This window comes from Solea solea, chromosome 10 (genome assembly GCF_958295425.1).
Source record: "Solea solea chromosome 10, fSolSol10.1, whole genome shotgun sequence".
Lineage (NCBI taxonomy): Eukaryota > Metazoa > Chordata > Actinopteri > Pleuronectiformes > Soleidae > Solea > Solea solea.
The window spans coordinates 21,547,517-21,562,991 of record NC_081143.1 but is presented as its reverse complement, the minus strand read 5'-3'; the positions used below and the strand labels follow the sequence as shown (position 1 = coordinate 21,562,991).

Here is a 15,475-nt window from a genome sequence, read left to right as displayed (position 1 = left end):
ACATCAACGTTGTGCATGTCTAATTTCAAAGGAAATGTCACTCCCACGATGAGTCACAAGTAAAATTGCAAACCCTCTCACTCCTGTATTTAGATGACAACGTTTTAACAATCCTAAACTTGTGCACGGTTGCTTTCTGACCGACACCGACTTGGATTGCTGATCTCATTTTGTAAGAGTCAAATGACGGCGTGTGGTGGTATTAAAGTGAAACAAACTCAGCCTCTCATTTCTTTGTAAATTCACATTTCAAACATCGACATGTACTCCAGCCGAATGTCTCCACACACCCCTGTGACAGGAGTGAATTACATTTGTTTCCCTACAAATTATATAGAGATTATGTTCAGTTTATTTAAATCTTTCGGCAAAATATCTCAAATCTATCCAGTTACCAGCCTCTCAATAATAACTAACAATTAGGTAGTTCATCTCTGGTGTCTTTACAATTATTGTCATTAATAATACACACAATTTAATGATGTTCCAATTAACTTTTTTTTAGACTTTATGTTCGAAAACAATTAGTTCACTAAAGCGTCATAGCTAATAAACAGCATCATCAGCTGTTTTGTATTTGTCAGGGTTGCCATGAAAACACACAAAACTAACTGTGATTGGTGATTTATTCGTGGTGACACATCATGGTCATTTTAAATGTTAATTAAATACAGGTCTTACACGTATCACCTTTATGTGCATCAGTGTCCAGGAAGACAGTTTAATTAAATCAGCTGTGTGAAAATGAAACTCAAACACGACGACTGACCCTGCCACGATCACTGCATAATAAAATACCGTGGGTGGTATATGTGGGTAAAAGCATGCGGGGGTGTTTTTTCTCTCTCTCTCCCTGAGCTCAGCTATTCCCTGGTCTCCAGCTGACCGCTCAGCTGTGCCTGTCGCATACTGCAGCACAAACTGTTTCCATATCTCACACTGGAAGTTTGAAATTAAGACTCCAGTGCAGGGGGATAAGTGTGTCCCGAATTAGCGAGGATGCCAAGGCGAGCTGGGCTGTTGCCAAGGGATGTTGGGTGTTGCTGTTATGGGCTGGGTTTCTGCAATGTAGCATGTTTGCATGTCAGCGTGTGTGTGTGTATGTGTGTGTGCTCAAACTACAACCCAAAAAACAAACACACATGCACGTTATTGAACAGCCTTCTCAGTGAGGACATAATGCATTGCACGGCCCCTTACCCTCGCCTTAACCCCCCTTAATCACAACATCCCAATGCCTAACCCGAACTCTTAACCTAACCATGACCTTAAAGAAATACTAGTATGTCGTCCAAAATGTGACAAAAAATTCATTGTTTAGTACGTTGTCCAAATTTTGACAAAAAAGTCATAGATTAGTATGTTGTCCAAAATATGACAAAAAAGTCATAGTTTAGTATGACGTCCAAAATGTGACAAAAATATAATAGTTTATAGTATGTCATCCAAAATATGACAAAAAAGTCATACTATAGTATGTTGTCCAAAATGTGACAAAACATACTAACCTATGCCTTTTTGGTCAAATTTTGGACGACATACTATACTATGACTTTTTTGTCACATTTTGGACGACATACTATAACCTATGACTTTTTCATCACATTTTGCACGACATACTAACCTATGACTTTTTTGTCACATTTTGGACGACATACTAACCTATGACTTTTTTGTCAAATTTTGGACGACATACTAACCTATGACTTTTTTGTCAAATTTTGGACGACATACTAACCTATGACTTTTTTGTCAAATTTTGGACGACATACTATACTATGACTTTTTTGTCAAATTTTGGACGACATACTAACCTATGACTTTTTGTCACATTTTGAACGACATACTAACCTATGACTTTTTTGTCACATTTTGGACGACATACTAACCTATGACTTTTTCGTCACATTTTGGACGACATACTATACTATGACCTTTTTGTCACATTTTGGACGACATACTAACCTATGACTTTTTTGTCACATTTTGGACGACATACTAACCTATGACTTTTTTGTCACATTTTGGACGACATACTATACTATGACTTTTTTGTCAAATTTTGGACAACATACTAACCTATGACTTTTTTGTCACATTTTGAACGACATACTAACCTATGACTTTTTTGTCACATTTTGGACGACATACTAACCTATGACTTTTTTGTCACATTTTGAACGACATACTATACTATGACATTTTTGTCACATTTTGGAGGACATACTATACTATGACATTTTTGTCACATTTTGGACGACATACTAACCTATGACTTTTTTGTCACATTTTGAACGACATACTAACCCATGACTTTTTTGTCACATTTTGGACGACATACTAACCTATGACGTTTTTGGCACATTTTGGACGACATACTAACCTATGACTTTTTCGTCACATTTTGGACGACATACTAACCTATGACGTTTTTGTCACATTTTGGACGACATACTAACCTATGACTTTTTCGTCACATTTTGGACGACATACTACCCTATGACTTTTTTGTCACATTTTGGACGACATACTAACCTATGACGTTTTTGGCACATTTTGGACGACATACTAACCTATGACGTTTTTGGCACATTTTGGACGACATACTAACCTATGACTTTTTCGTCACATTTTGGACGACATACTAACCTATGACTTTTTTGTCACATTTTGAACGACATACTAACCTATGACTTTTTTGTCACATTTTGAACGACATACTAACCTATGACTTTTTTGTCAAATTTTGGACGACATACTAACCTATGACTTTTTTGTCACATTTTGAACGACATACTAACCTATGACTTTTTTGTCACATTTTGAACGACATACTATACTATGACTTTTTTGTCACATTTTGAACGACATACTAACCTATGACTTTTTTGTCAAATTTTGGACGACATACTAACCTATGACTTTTTTGTCACATTTTGAACGACATACTAACCTATGACTTTTTTGTCACATTTTGAACGACATACTATACTATGACTTTTTTGTCACATTTTGGACGACATACTAACCTATGACTTTTTTGTCACATTTTGGACGACATACTAACCTATGACTTTTTTGTCACATTTTGGACGACATACTAACCTATGACTTTTTTGTCACATTTTGGACGACATACTAACCTATGACTTTTTTGTCACATTTTGAACGACATACTATACTATGACATTTTTGTCACATTTTGGACGACATACTATACTATGACATTTTTGTCACATTTTGGACGACATACTAACCTATGACTTTTTTGTCACATTTTGAACGACATACTGACCTATGACTTTTTTGTCACATTTTGGACGACATACTAACCTATGACTTTTTTGTCACATTTTGGACGACATACTAACCTATGACTTTTTTGGCACATTTTGGACGACATACTAACCTATGACTTTTTTGGCACATTTTGGACGACATACTAACCTATGACTTTTTTGTCACATTTTGAACGACATACTGACCTATGACTTTTTTGTCACATTTTGGACGACATACTAACCTATGACTTTTTTGTCACATTTTGGACGACATACTAACCTATGACTTTTTTGGCACATTTTGGACGACATACTAACCTATGACTTTTTTGGCACATTTTGGACGACATACTAACCTATGACTTTTGTGTCACATTTTGGACGACATACTACCCTATGACTTTTTTGTCACATTTTGGACGACATACTATACTATTACTTTTTTGTCACATTTTGGACGACATACTAACCTATGACTTTTTTGTCACATTTTGGACGACATACTAACCTATGACTTTTTTGGACGACATCCAAAACTAAAACATCTATGTGGGCTTTTCATTGCGCTTAATTGACAGTAAAGTGAGAGACAGGAAATGTGGAACAACAAGCTCAACGTGGGATTTGAACCAGGGCCGCCTGCACTGCAGACTGAAGCCTCAACATGAGGCTGCAGCTCTACCAAGTGAGCTACCTTGGCTGTATACTAACCTATGACGTTTTTGTCACATTTTGAACGACATACTAACCTATGACTTTTTTGTCACATTTTGAACGACATACTAACCTATGACGTTTTTGTCACATTTTGAACGACATACTAACCTATGACGATTTTGGCACATTTTGAACGACATACTAACCTATGACTTTTTTGTCATATTTTGGAAGACATACTAACCTATGACTTTTTTGTCACATTTTGGACGATATACTATACTATGACATTTTTGTCACATTTTGGACGACATACTATACTATGACATTTTTGTCACATTTTGGATGAGATACTAACCTATGACATTTTTGTCACATTTTGGACGACATACTAACCTATGACTTTTTTGTCACATTTTGGACGACATACTAACCTATGACTTTTTTGTCACATTTTGGACGACATACTAACCTATGACTTTTTCGTCACATTTTGGACGACATACTAACCTATGACTTTTTTGTCACATTTTGAACGACATACTAACCTATGACTTTTTTGTCACATTTTGAACGACATACTAACCTATGACGATTTTGGCACATTTTGAACGACATACTAACCTATGACTTTTTTGTCATATTTTGGAAGACATACTAACCTATGACTTTTTTGTCACATTTTGGACGATATACTATACTATGACATTTTTGTCACATTTTGGACGACATACTATACTATGACATTTTTGTCACATTTTGGATGAGATACTAACCTATGACATTTTTGTCACATTTTGGACGACATACTAACCTATGACTTTTTTGTCACATTTTGGACGACATACTAACCTATGACTTTTTTGTCACATTTTGGACGACATACTAACCTATGACTTTTTCGTCACATTTTGGACGACATACTAACCTATGACTTTTTCGTCACATTTTGGACGACATACTAACCTATGACTTTTTTGTCACATTTTGGACGACATACTAACCTATGACTTTTTTGTCACATTTTGGACGACATACTAACCTATGACTTTTTCGTCACATTTTGGACGACATACTAACCTATGACTTTTTCGTCACATTTTGGACGACATACTAACCTATGACTTTTTTGTCACATTTTGGACGACATACTATACTATGACATTTTTGTCAAATTTTGGACGACATACTAACCTATGACTTTTTTGTCACATTTTGAACGACATACTAACCTATGACTTTTTTGTCACATTTTGGACGACATACTAACCTATGACTTTTTTGGCACATTTTGGACGACATACTAACCTATGACTTTTGTGTCACATTTCGAACGACATACTATACTATGACTTTTTTGTCACATTTTGAACGGCATACTAACCTATGACTTTTTTGTCACATTTTGGACGACATACTATACCATGACATTTTTGTCACATTTTGGACGACATACTATACTATGACATTTTTGTCACATTTTGGACGACATACTAACCTATGACATTTTTGTCACATTTTGGACGACATACTAACCTATGACTTTTTTGTCACATTTTGAACGACATACTAACCTTTGACTTTTTTGTCAAATTTTGGACAACATACTAACCTATGACTTTTTTGAAGACATACTTCATACTACAGTATGTCGTCGCATGTTTGACAAAGAAATCATACTATAGTAAGTCGTCCAAAATGTCACAAAAAAGTTATAGTTTAATATGTCGTCTAAAATGTGACAACAAGTCATAGTTTAGTATGTTGTCCAAATTTTGACAAAAAAGTTATGGTTTAGCATGTCGTCCAAATATGGACAAAAAAGTCATAGCTAAGTATGTCGTCCAAATTTTGACAAATAAGTCATAGTTTAATATGTCGTCCAAAATGTGACAAAAATCCCATACATCCAAATTATGTCCTCACTTCCTGTGGTTTGTAAGTTCTGAGGTCCTCTCAAAAATGTGTGTACAGGCCCGCACACCCGTGCACGTGTTTGCGCTTCTTCATAGTGAGGACCCTCATGAACACAATGCATTCCCTAGCCCCTTACCTTACCCTAATTAAGTGCCTAACCCTAACCCCAACCGTAACCTTCACATCATAACTGAATGCCTAACCCTAAACCCTAACCCTCAAAAAGCCCCTTTGAGCAGTGTCCTCACTCCCTTAGGTTTCGGAGTTGTTTGGTCCTCACAAAGATACCCATGCAAAAACACACACAAAGCCCTTTATCTTAACCCTACCATCTCAGCTAAATGCCGAATGAAGTTTGAAAGATGCTAGGTGTTAGTCCACTAGGAGAAAACTAAACATGAAACGTAAACCGTGATTTGTATAACGGTAAATGAGGGGTTGTTTTTTTTGGGGGATGATTTTGGTCAATGCCGGGGACTAAGAGTCAGAACATCACAGTCTCTGTTTCAACTTAGACCAGAGCTTTGCAAACTCCAGACGTTGGTCTCCAGAATTGTTGCAAAACTTCCAAGGCCCACACCCAGATTTGCTCTTTGACAAGAATGTAGTAAAACATTAACACAAAAGAAACAGATGATCATGAAGCACTACGTATGTTTTCTTTCGATATTTCATAGAAATCAGAGCATTTAGGCTCTTTAGAATGTGCAATATAGTGTCTTCTATCCTTTTTTCAGCACAACCTAGGCAATCTGATGAAATATATATATATTAAAAAATCTTGTTGAATTTTTTTGATTTATCTTGTGTCAAAGACACAAAAACAGAGATCAGGCCGTGTTCAATGCTTGACATTGTTAAAACATTTGTTCTAAAACTGTAAACTTGAACAAGTACTTTGTACTTGTACAGAACAATAAAATATGTTTTGATGCACTTGAAAAATAAAACAGTTTTTATATCAACCAGCAATAACTTGAAGGCCCAGTAGTGGGCGATGGCCCAGACTTTGGAAAGCACTGATTAAACCGTTCTTCTTTTACTTATAGTCAACAGTCATTTGCTGCAGCCACACATTCTGCATCTGACTCAAATCCATAATGGTGGACAGGAATAAAGAATGACTGCTTTCATTTTGTAACACAGCACGCGTGGCTCGTCCCTGCAGAGGGAGGTGGGGGTGGGGGTGTGGGGGGGTGTGTGTGAGTGGGAGGGAGGGGGACATTCCTTCCATTCTTGTCCTTCCTGAGGAAAGAGGGAAAGCATCAAGCGCACACGACTGCTGATGGCGGGAGGAGGGAGAGGTGCGCATACACCCGTCTAAGGTTATTTACACATCCGCCTGCTCTTTTCAGCTCTACACCTGTCAAGCCCAAACAGGCTCGACCAACCATTTTAAAATAAAAACTAAAAACTGAAATAAAAACTAATAATCACTGCAATCAGGCCACAGCACTTAGTTATGGATTTATGGTTCAAATGTCCCAATAACAATAACAGGAATCTTAAACTATGTAAAGCACATTGGTTTTATGTCAAATTCACCTTGCTTTAAATCCAGTCTCAAGCAAGTCCAAAGTCATTCTTACAAGAATCAAGCAAGTTACAAGTCAAGTCGTGTGAATAGAGATGATTTTTCAGATATTAAATATTTAAATTATGCTAAAAAAGACAGTCATTTTGAACTGCTAGAGTTCTATCTGTAACAGAAACACTGTCCCATACACTTGAATTGTTAATAATAACTATGTATAATTAACATCAATAAAATGGAAATAAATAAAAGCTGACATTACTACATTAAACAATGGAAATTAATTTGAAATATTAGGCTAAACAGCCGCACGTTTCGCACACTGAAGACACCTGTCAATCACACTGGTGTCCACACCACGTGTCGTGACTTATTGCCTTTTTTCCTCTAAATGGCAAAATATAATTGAAGAAATTAACAACGGAGACCATTAACAATCAATCAATGTATTGCAAGCAGTGGAGGCGCCCCCTGTTGGCTACCTGCTATTGCCGTCATACTTGATCGGCTTCACTTTATTATAAAAAAATGAACATGACAAAACGAAGCACAGGGCAAAGGACTGTGGTTTATTTTCTGTAAATAGAAAGACCCAAAGAACGCACGAGCAAAACACACACACACAAACATACAAAAACTTGGTACATAAAGACTCACAGAGCTGCATACTGGACACTTCTGTCAGAAGACTCCTATTTTACAGGAAGCTTTTTACAAAGCAAACTTTCATTTCAAGAATGATCACGCAAGCATTATCGTTATGAGAACAGAAACTAAGGCACAAATTTAATTTAGCTTCATCATCCATTCTCACACACACATGCACGCATGCAGACGCACACGCACGCACGCACACGCACGCACACGCACAGATTCCAATTGGGACATTTCAAGCCCCGCAACTAAAAATGGTTCAAAATGTCTTTTCTGCTGCATGGCAGAGGTAAGTCTGCGGGAGTAGTCTATAGAGATGGAGGCCTCCTCATCTGTCTGTCAGATAATGTCGCTCCGTCCCGCACAGTTCCAGCTGTGCTGTGGTCTCTCAGTGTGCGTCTATTTGACAGGGGTTTGTTCCCTCTTCCTGTGCTCTGATGTACACATTCAGGAAGTCCTTGTAGTGAGGCGCACAGCCAAGCCAGGCTTCACCGAAATGGACGGAGCCAGTCAGAAGGTACTCGTTCCCTCCAGGATGGACGCCGCACTGTGAGGGAACATTGACGCGACCGTTCCAGGTCCGCCCTCTGGCTCCGCCCCGAGAAAACACCCCGCTCTTCTGACGAAAGAGCCTGCGCAGTGTCACGGCATTGTTAGTACCCGACACCACCCCTGGAAAGAAGCCACTTCCGGCTACAGAGGCAGGAAAGGCAGAGGGAAAGCTGCATGAGTACATTAATTAACAAAGCTTAGCAAATGTTCACTAGTGTGTAAATGTGTGTATTTACCAAAGTCACTGGTGCACACAGCCATGAGGAGCTCTTCGTCTGAGCAGGGTTTACAGGAGACTGTTTAACGGGAAACAAACAAAAATGATTTTACAGAATACAGCATTTAACCACATTCATTCCAGGACCTAAACTAATCTCAATCTAATTATTAAGCAGTATTACTCAAATGTCCACTGTTCCATGTATAACACTGGCGATCACGTGATTATACAGCGATCTACCGTGATTATACTGTGTCATTAAAGTTGAAAACTATTTGGGCTGCGCTGCTGTGGCCTCCTCACGCACACCGGAACAACATCACCACTGCTGATGTCTCTCACACAATGTGTTTCACCTTTAGTCTGCTTCCTGTGTCGGTGGGTGTTTGTGAGACATCAAAAGAACCAGCGAGTACGTGAGTGAGAGCAGCAGGTGAGGGAAGAGACCTCATCAGAGAATTACCCTTTGACCCTGTCAGCTATAAAAACAGCTATAAAACGCCTTCCCTCTGTCTCATACAGCCATCCCTCCTCTCCAGCACACTGCTTTACTCACGCGGGTGGCCTTATCCCAAATTCCCGGCTTTCAGCAGGGATCGGTTCCTGATTGACAGCTGAAAGACGATTGGCTGACCCTTGAGCTTGACCCTAACAAGATCTCTTGATTGGCCTGCTTGTTTTCATAAGGCTGTCTGAGACACAGGCGGGTGAGGGAGAGAGGAAGTGGCGTGGGGGGTGGGGGGCCAGACGAGGGCAGCGTGAGAGGTGAGATGAAGAAACAAGGGCGAGACAACAACGTGGCCTGTGGCACTTTCCTTCACCCTGTGTCTGTCACACTCACTTCACGTCTGTGAGCTGTGTGTCGGGTTTAAAGCCACATTTTAAATTGCATATAATTTACACACCAACACACAGCAGGACGGTCAACAAGAGCAGCACCTTATGAATGATAGCAGGGACCATTTCGTTCCTTTTCAGTGTTACCACTGATTACCACAGGAAATCTGTTTAAATTTGTGTTTCTTTGTTGGTTCATTCAAGAACAAACAAGCTTTCAGTGCAATGCCCAATTTGAAATGTTGTATTTAACAAAACCTGTGTAGCTGTACCAGTATGCAACTTCAAAGCACAAGCAATAAAGAAAATGTTTACCAGTCCTTTGGTGCAAACTTTGGGAAGAGTTTGGGAAATGGCCATTTTCTATTTTCCAAACAGGAGTTAAAGTCACCACTGACTGACATTTTATAGATACAGATTTCTGCCACGAGAGAAATAAAACAAAAATAGACAATAGAAATAGGAATAAACACATGAACATATGTGCAAATGCCACCACTTTGACCTTCAAACATTTGCATGACAAAATACCCTGATGTGTCAAACTGGACTTTTAAAACACATGGTAACATGCCCAGACTTTAATTGCACTAAACTGTGACCTGGACACTCTGCACACGCGCCTAAGTTCCCAGCCACGAATCATATTATAATAATAATAATAATAATAATAATAATGATAATAATAATAGAAGAATCCATTGCACAAAAAGAATTAGAAAACAGTGACAAAAATATGGCAAAATTCAGGATGACACATTTGGACTGATGAGGACATCTATGTTATGAGCTATGTCAGCTATGAACAGTAAGAAGTTGAAAGAGTCTTTGTCGCCAGACAGGGGAAAAAGTGCCGGTGCATAGTTTCCATTTTTTGGGCCTGTTTTTGACATTGAGACAAAAACTCAAACAAATGTTACTTTAAATATGTTTTATACTGTTCAAATTTTAAATTTAGCATGCAAAAACTGGTGTTCATGTACAACTACGTTTGTTTCTCTTTAAATTGTAAATCCCTGCCAGATATTGAAAGTTATTCTGGAAAAATGGGCAAAAGCACTTTCCCACAGGACATTGTCTGGCCCTTTTATGGTTAAATAAGCAAAAAAAAAAAAGTTCAGACGGAGATTTTGAGGCTTAGGTGTTTACGGATTCACTTTCATTATACCAGGAAACAGAAGAGGAAAAAAATCAAAAATAAATACACAAATATTGAGTATATTGAGGGAATCCACCACCAGTAAAGTCATCCATTTGTTTACTTGAAAATAAATAAATAAGGCAATCAGAGATGGCAGACTTTACCCCATTCACACAACAAGCCTCTGGCGGCCTCTGTTGGTCATATTGTCAAGTACAAGTGTGGAAGCACAAAACACACACAAACACACATACACAGAGCCACTAAAATCATTCTGTGGGGTGAAGTGAAAAATAAAGAACGTGCAGACTTTCACTTACCAAGAGCAGGTTGCAGGAACGGATACATGTGTGCCCCGGGCCCCTGACTGGGCACGAGCTCATACTGAAAAGCCGTAATCCTGCGGCTAATGTCAGTCTGTGGGGTGGCCTCCACAAACAGCGCCCCCTCTGCCAGGTTGAAACAGTGCACTGTGCTCAGAGCCTGGTCCCCGTCGGCCACCAACAGCCTCAGATCCCCGGCACGCTCCACATACATGTTAGCACCCTGAAATAAGGAGGGGCCAGAGGAAAACACATTCATTTCTGACTGTTAAAGGTCCAGTGTGTAACATTTAGGAGGGTTTATTGGCAGAATATGCACCATAAATATGTTTGTATTTGTATACACTTCTTATTCACTTGTAAAGCAGTGATGTCAAACACAAGCTATTTATCTACAGGCTTCCCTCACATAATCCACACAGGACCAAGGTTTCTGCAAATGCTGTCAGTCAAAAACTGGTTCCACCTTTCAGACTATATATGTATATATATATATATATAAATATAAGAACAAAAGTTTGGTGCATTTATGAACTTTTTCAAGAACTACAAAGAGAAAACTGATGACATTTCATCGCTTTTAATATCTAACCTATTATAAAGTGGTGAAAAAAATAATAAATCAAGAAATATTTGGATTCTAAAGTAAAAATAGTTTGGTTTTTGTAGCCTCGTGTTTCCACAGCGTGAACCGCTTGGGAAAAGGAAGGGTAAACGTCAGAGTTCTGCAGTCTCACCATCAGACGTCATCGTTTCTTACACACTAGAACTGTAGGTCTGTGATTGAATAGAACTCTTATTATAAAGAATTATTCTTATCTACCTGGGAGTAAGTGCGGGGTTTGATGCACACATGGAGATCTGCCACGTGTCCTGATGATGACTCAGTGTTTGGCCGCAGGTTGACAATGATGGCCCCGATGGGATAAAGCCATTTCAGTGATCCCTGAGAGCAGCGGAGGTAGACCTGCTCCACATCTCTGCGATGAGACTCGTGGCTCAGACCACTGCAGGTGAGAAGAAGAAAAACTGTTGCTGCCAAATGACAAAAAAATAACCAGGCAACCTTTAAAGTAACATCTCGCGGGAGTTTAAGATGTTGCAACATTGAAAAAGCGCCTCTGGTGCATCTCTCTAGAACTTTCAGTTTGGACTGATGGGGCCTGACAAGGTCTGGCAGGCACATACGCTTCCTCAGCACCAAGAGCTGACTGAGGTGTTACGTCGTTAAAAGTCTACGGTGGGCAATACTTTAATTACACAGGGTGCAAAGTGCAGTCTTCATTGTTTATGACTTGATCAAAGGCACCATTCGGCTGTAACAAGGAGATTACTGTCATCACATTACTGTCATCACAAGTACGCTTTGAAATCTTAAAAAGGGAGCGCATTTAAGATGCAGTGGTTCTCCAACTTTTTACACCAAGTACCACCTGAGAAAATATTGACTTTTTTGTAATATTACGAGTTTATTCTCATATTACGAGTCTTCTCGTAATATTACCACTTTATTCTCAGAAGATTAAATAAAAAATGTTTCAGTTTGGCCCTACATACCCTGGTATATACAGGATCAGAGAACAGTATTTCCACCAGAGGAAGCTCATGTACCAGTGGTGGTGCACATACCACATTTTGAGAACCATGGCTTTAAGAGAAAAGCTTCTGCCTGTGCCAAAATGAACAGAACTGTCTAAATCATTTCTCTTTCTCGTGACTCATGGAGCAAAAATAGATTTTACACAGTATTTTCCAAGACATTCTGATGCATCAAAAATCTAACATTGATATACTATTATTGAATAGAACTTCTATAGATTAATATAGATTATAGAGTACCATCAGCATTTCCAATAACATGCTATGAAAACATTCTATAACACAGCGGCAGCCACACAAACACACACGTTGTCTGATTACTAATGAGTCATGGTGAAGTGGAAACAAAACAGAGAGCTTCTTTGTTTTTGTCAAAACACGTTTTCCTCTTCCTAGTATTTGAAGAAACAAAGTGGCAACATTTCAGGACGAGAGAGCTTCGCTTTTCTTGGACACTCATAACAACATCACACCGACCACCACTCCTTTGTTCGGCTTCATCCTCCTCACCTTCCTCGCCAGCTGCACTGGTCACTGGAATACTGTGCCAGCGCGCGACACAGGAGCACAGCTGCGATCCAGGGCGCAGCCCACGGCCGGAGCATCGTGCAGTCCCAGCCACAGTCCCAGTCCCAGTCCGCCCCGGCTGCTGTCACCGTGTCCCGCACTCACCACGCCACGCCACGCCACACCAGACCAGACCAGACCAGACCAAACCAAACCAAACCAGCCGCGCGCTCTGCAGCTGCGGGACCGCAACGATCCGGTCAAACAATGTCCCTCCAGATTTCGCTCCTACACGAGTGGTTCAGCCGAGGAGAAGTTTGTCTGTGCCACAAAACATTCTGACAAGACGCGAGGTGTGACCGTGAGTGTGTGAGTGTGTGTGTGAGTGAGTGTGTGTGCTCTGCAGGGCGGCACACGGACTGTATGGAAAGCCGATAGGGTCATATCCGAGTGGCCGATATCTCATCTTTCACCTTAGGTTTCATGATTTGTGATAACATTGTCATTATAGTTATAAAAAGCAGGTTGTTCTTTGCTTTTATGACCTTGTTTGTTTGTTTAAAAATAAAATAAAACTTTATATCAGAACTACCTCTACTATCTGTATTATTTCATTTTCCTATTTTACTATTTTTAGACTGTCCAAATAGCTGAGCTTTCTGTCTACTTTCTGTACCGTTTTTTGAGTAATTTGTTTCTGTTTTTCATGGTAATCCCTCCTCAGGTGGCTCCATAAAGTCGACAAACTAATGGTGATACCATCTATGTGACTTAAAGACAGGACTATCTCAATCAAAGATCAAACTTGATTAAACTAAACAAGCCGTCCTTGTTTTTACCATTAAATTGAGCTCTCAGTTGTTTATTGTTTCAAATGCTTTCTACACTCAGACAAAACAATGATTCAGTAAATCAGAAAAAAAAAATACTTCATTACAAAACCACACAAATGAAAATTACTACACCAACAAAAGATCCTATTGGAATCAATGGTCCCTTCCTTATCACTCATCTACTCACAGAACATTGTTTTTTTTCTACACACACACACACATACACACACACACAGACATTCATTAAGACAGGCTGAACAAAGTGTTATTTAACTATTTATTAACTCTTACACACTCTAACACATAACCATAGCCTAACCACAATTCAAATCTTGGCCCGAGACTTAACCACATCCAGACCACAACCAAATTCCTATCATCCCAAAAGTGGGTGACATAAGGACGCCCAGTTGCATCTTTTGACAGAAGGTTTCGTACAAGGTTAAGACCGGGAGTCTCAGCTCGATGGAGCAGGTGTTGGCCTCTGGGAAAAGACTCTGGCTGTTTCCCCGTAGAGGAATGTTAGGCTGGGCCTCACCAGGAAACCCAGCCGTGGTATTGCAGCTGCACCAGAAGAACATTTTTGAATTTTCTCCAGTGTCAATGGATGATGACTTCACAGAAGCTTCCAGTCACAGTAATATGTTATAAAAGTAAATGTAGATCAAATGAGGATACTTGCTCAGCTGTATTGAAAAACTATAGAACGTGAATACACCGTTTAGGTATTCAGAGAACACGCAAACTAATAAGGATATTTCTTTTCAAATTTGTATTTAACAGGCAGATAGTGACAAAGTTAATATTTCATCAATAAACCAATGTAATTATTATTAATTTGGTCACATTATATAAATAAAATGTGTACCCGAAAACTGTTACTGTACTGCTACAAATTAGCCATTGAAAAGTTTTTGAATTGTGTAAAAAGACCATAGTTGGTTCCTCTATTGGTTATTATCTAAATCAAGTCCTGCCAACATTTCCTCCAGGAGGTCCTTGAGAGTAACATTAAAAATCATAGGGTCATTGTTCAACTATGGTTCTTTTTGGTCTGGACAATTTTTCGAAAATCTAACTTCATCACGTTCTGTTAGTGGCTGTGATGAAAATATTTAAACAATCATTTCCTTCACACCACAAAAAAGGTGTTTTTTTCCACAAAGTAGTGCTTAAACACTTGAAATTTCACAAACATTATGTTTTTATGTATTTATTTTAAGGATTTTAATGATCATATGTTTCCATTGTCCGATGGCAAACACCTTTTAACTGTTTAACCAAAGTCTTTCCATCAGTTTCTATGACACAATTATTTTCCAATCCCAGAAATGAACCAACTTTCAAAAATATAAAATATTATTAGTTTAACTGTAATTTTGTGATCATTGCGTGGTGGAAAAGACTGTACGTGTTGGAA

The 15,475-nt window shown here is 38.9% G+C and overlaps 1 protein-coding gene across 1 annotated transcript; it reads right to left on the bottom strand.

The window, feature by feature from the left end:
- Positions 1-7,937: 7,937 nt before the first annotated feature.
- LOC131466352 (meteorin-like protein) lies at positions 7,938-13,604 on the bottom strand. The gene is made up of 5 exons (XM_058639535.1): positions 13,226-13,604; positions 11,940-12,123; positions 11,114-11,339; positions 8,832-8,891; positions 7,938-8,736 (listed from the first exon to the last, which is right to left on the bottom strand). Exons 1-5 carry the CDS (start codon positions 13,318-13,320, stop codon positions 8,432-8,434), a joined length of 870 nt encoding a protein of 289 aa, XP_058495518.1. The 5' UTR covers positions 13,321-13,604; the 3' UTR covers positions 7,938-8,431.
- Between the last annotated feature and the right edge of the window lie 1,871 nt (positions 13,605-15,475).

Bases quoted from the DNA above. Each gene is read 5' to 3' on its own strand.
- LOC131466352 (XM_058639535.1), bottom strand. From the start codon at position 13,320: ATGCTCCGGCCGTGGGCTGCGCCCTGGATCGCAGCTGTGCTCCTGTGT. The intron at 8,892-11,113 runs GTAAGTGAAAGT...CCCGTTAAACAG, and splicing joins GTTCCTGCAACCTGCTCTTG to TCTCCTGTAAACCCTGCTCA. The intron at 8,737-8,831 runs GTAAATACACAC...CTGCCTCTGTAG, and splicing joins TGTGTGCACCAGTGACTTTG to CCGGAAGTGGCTTCTTTCCA.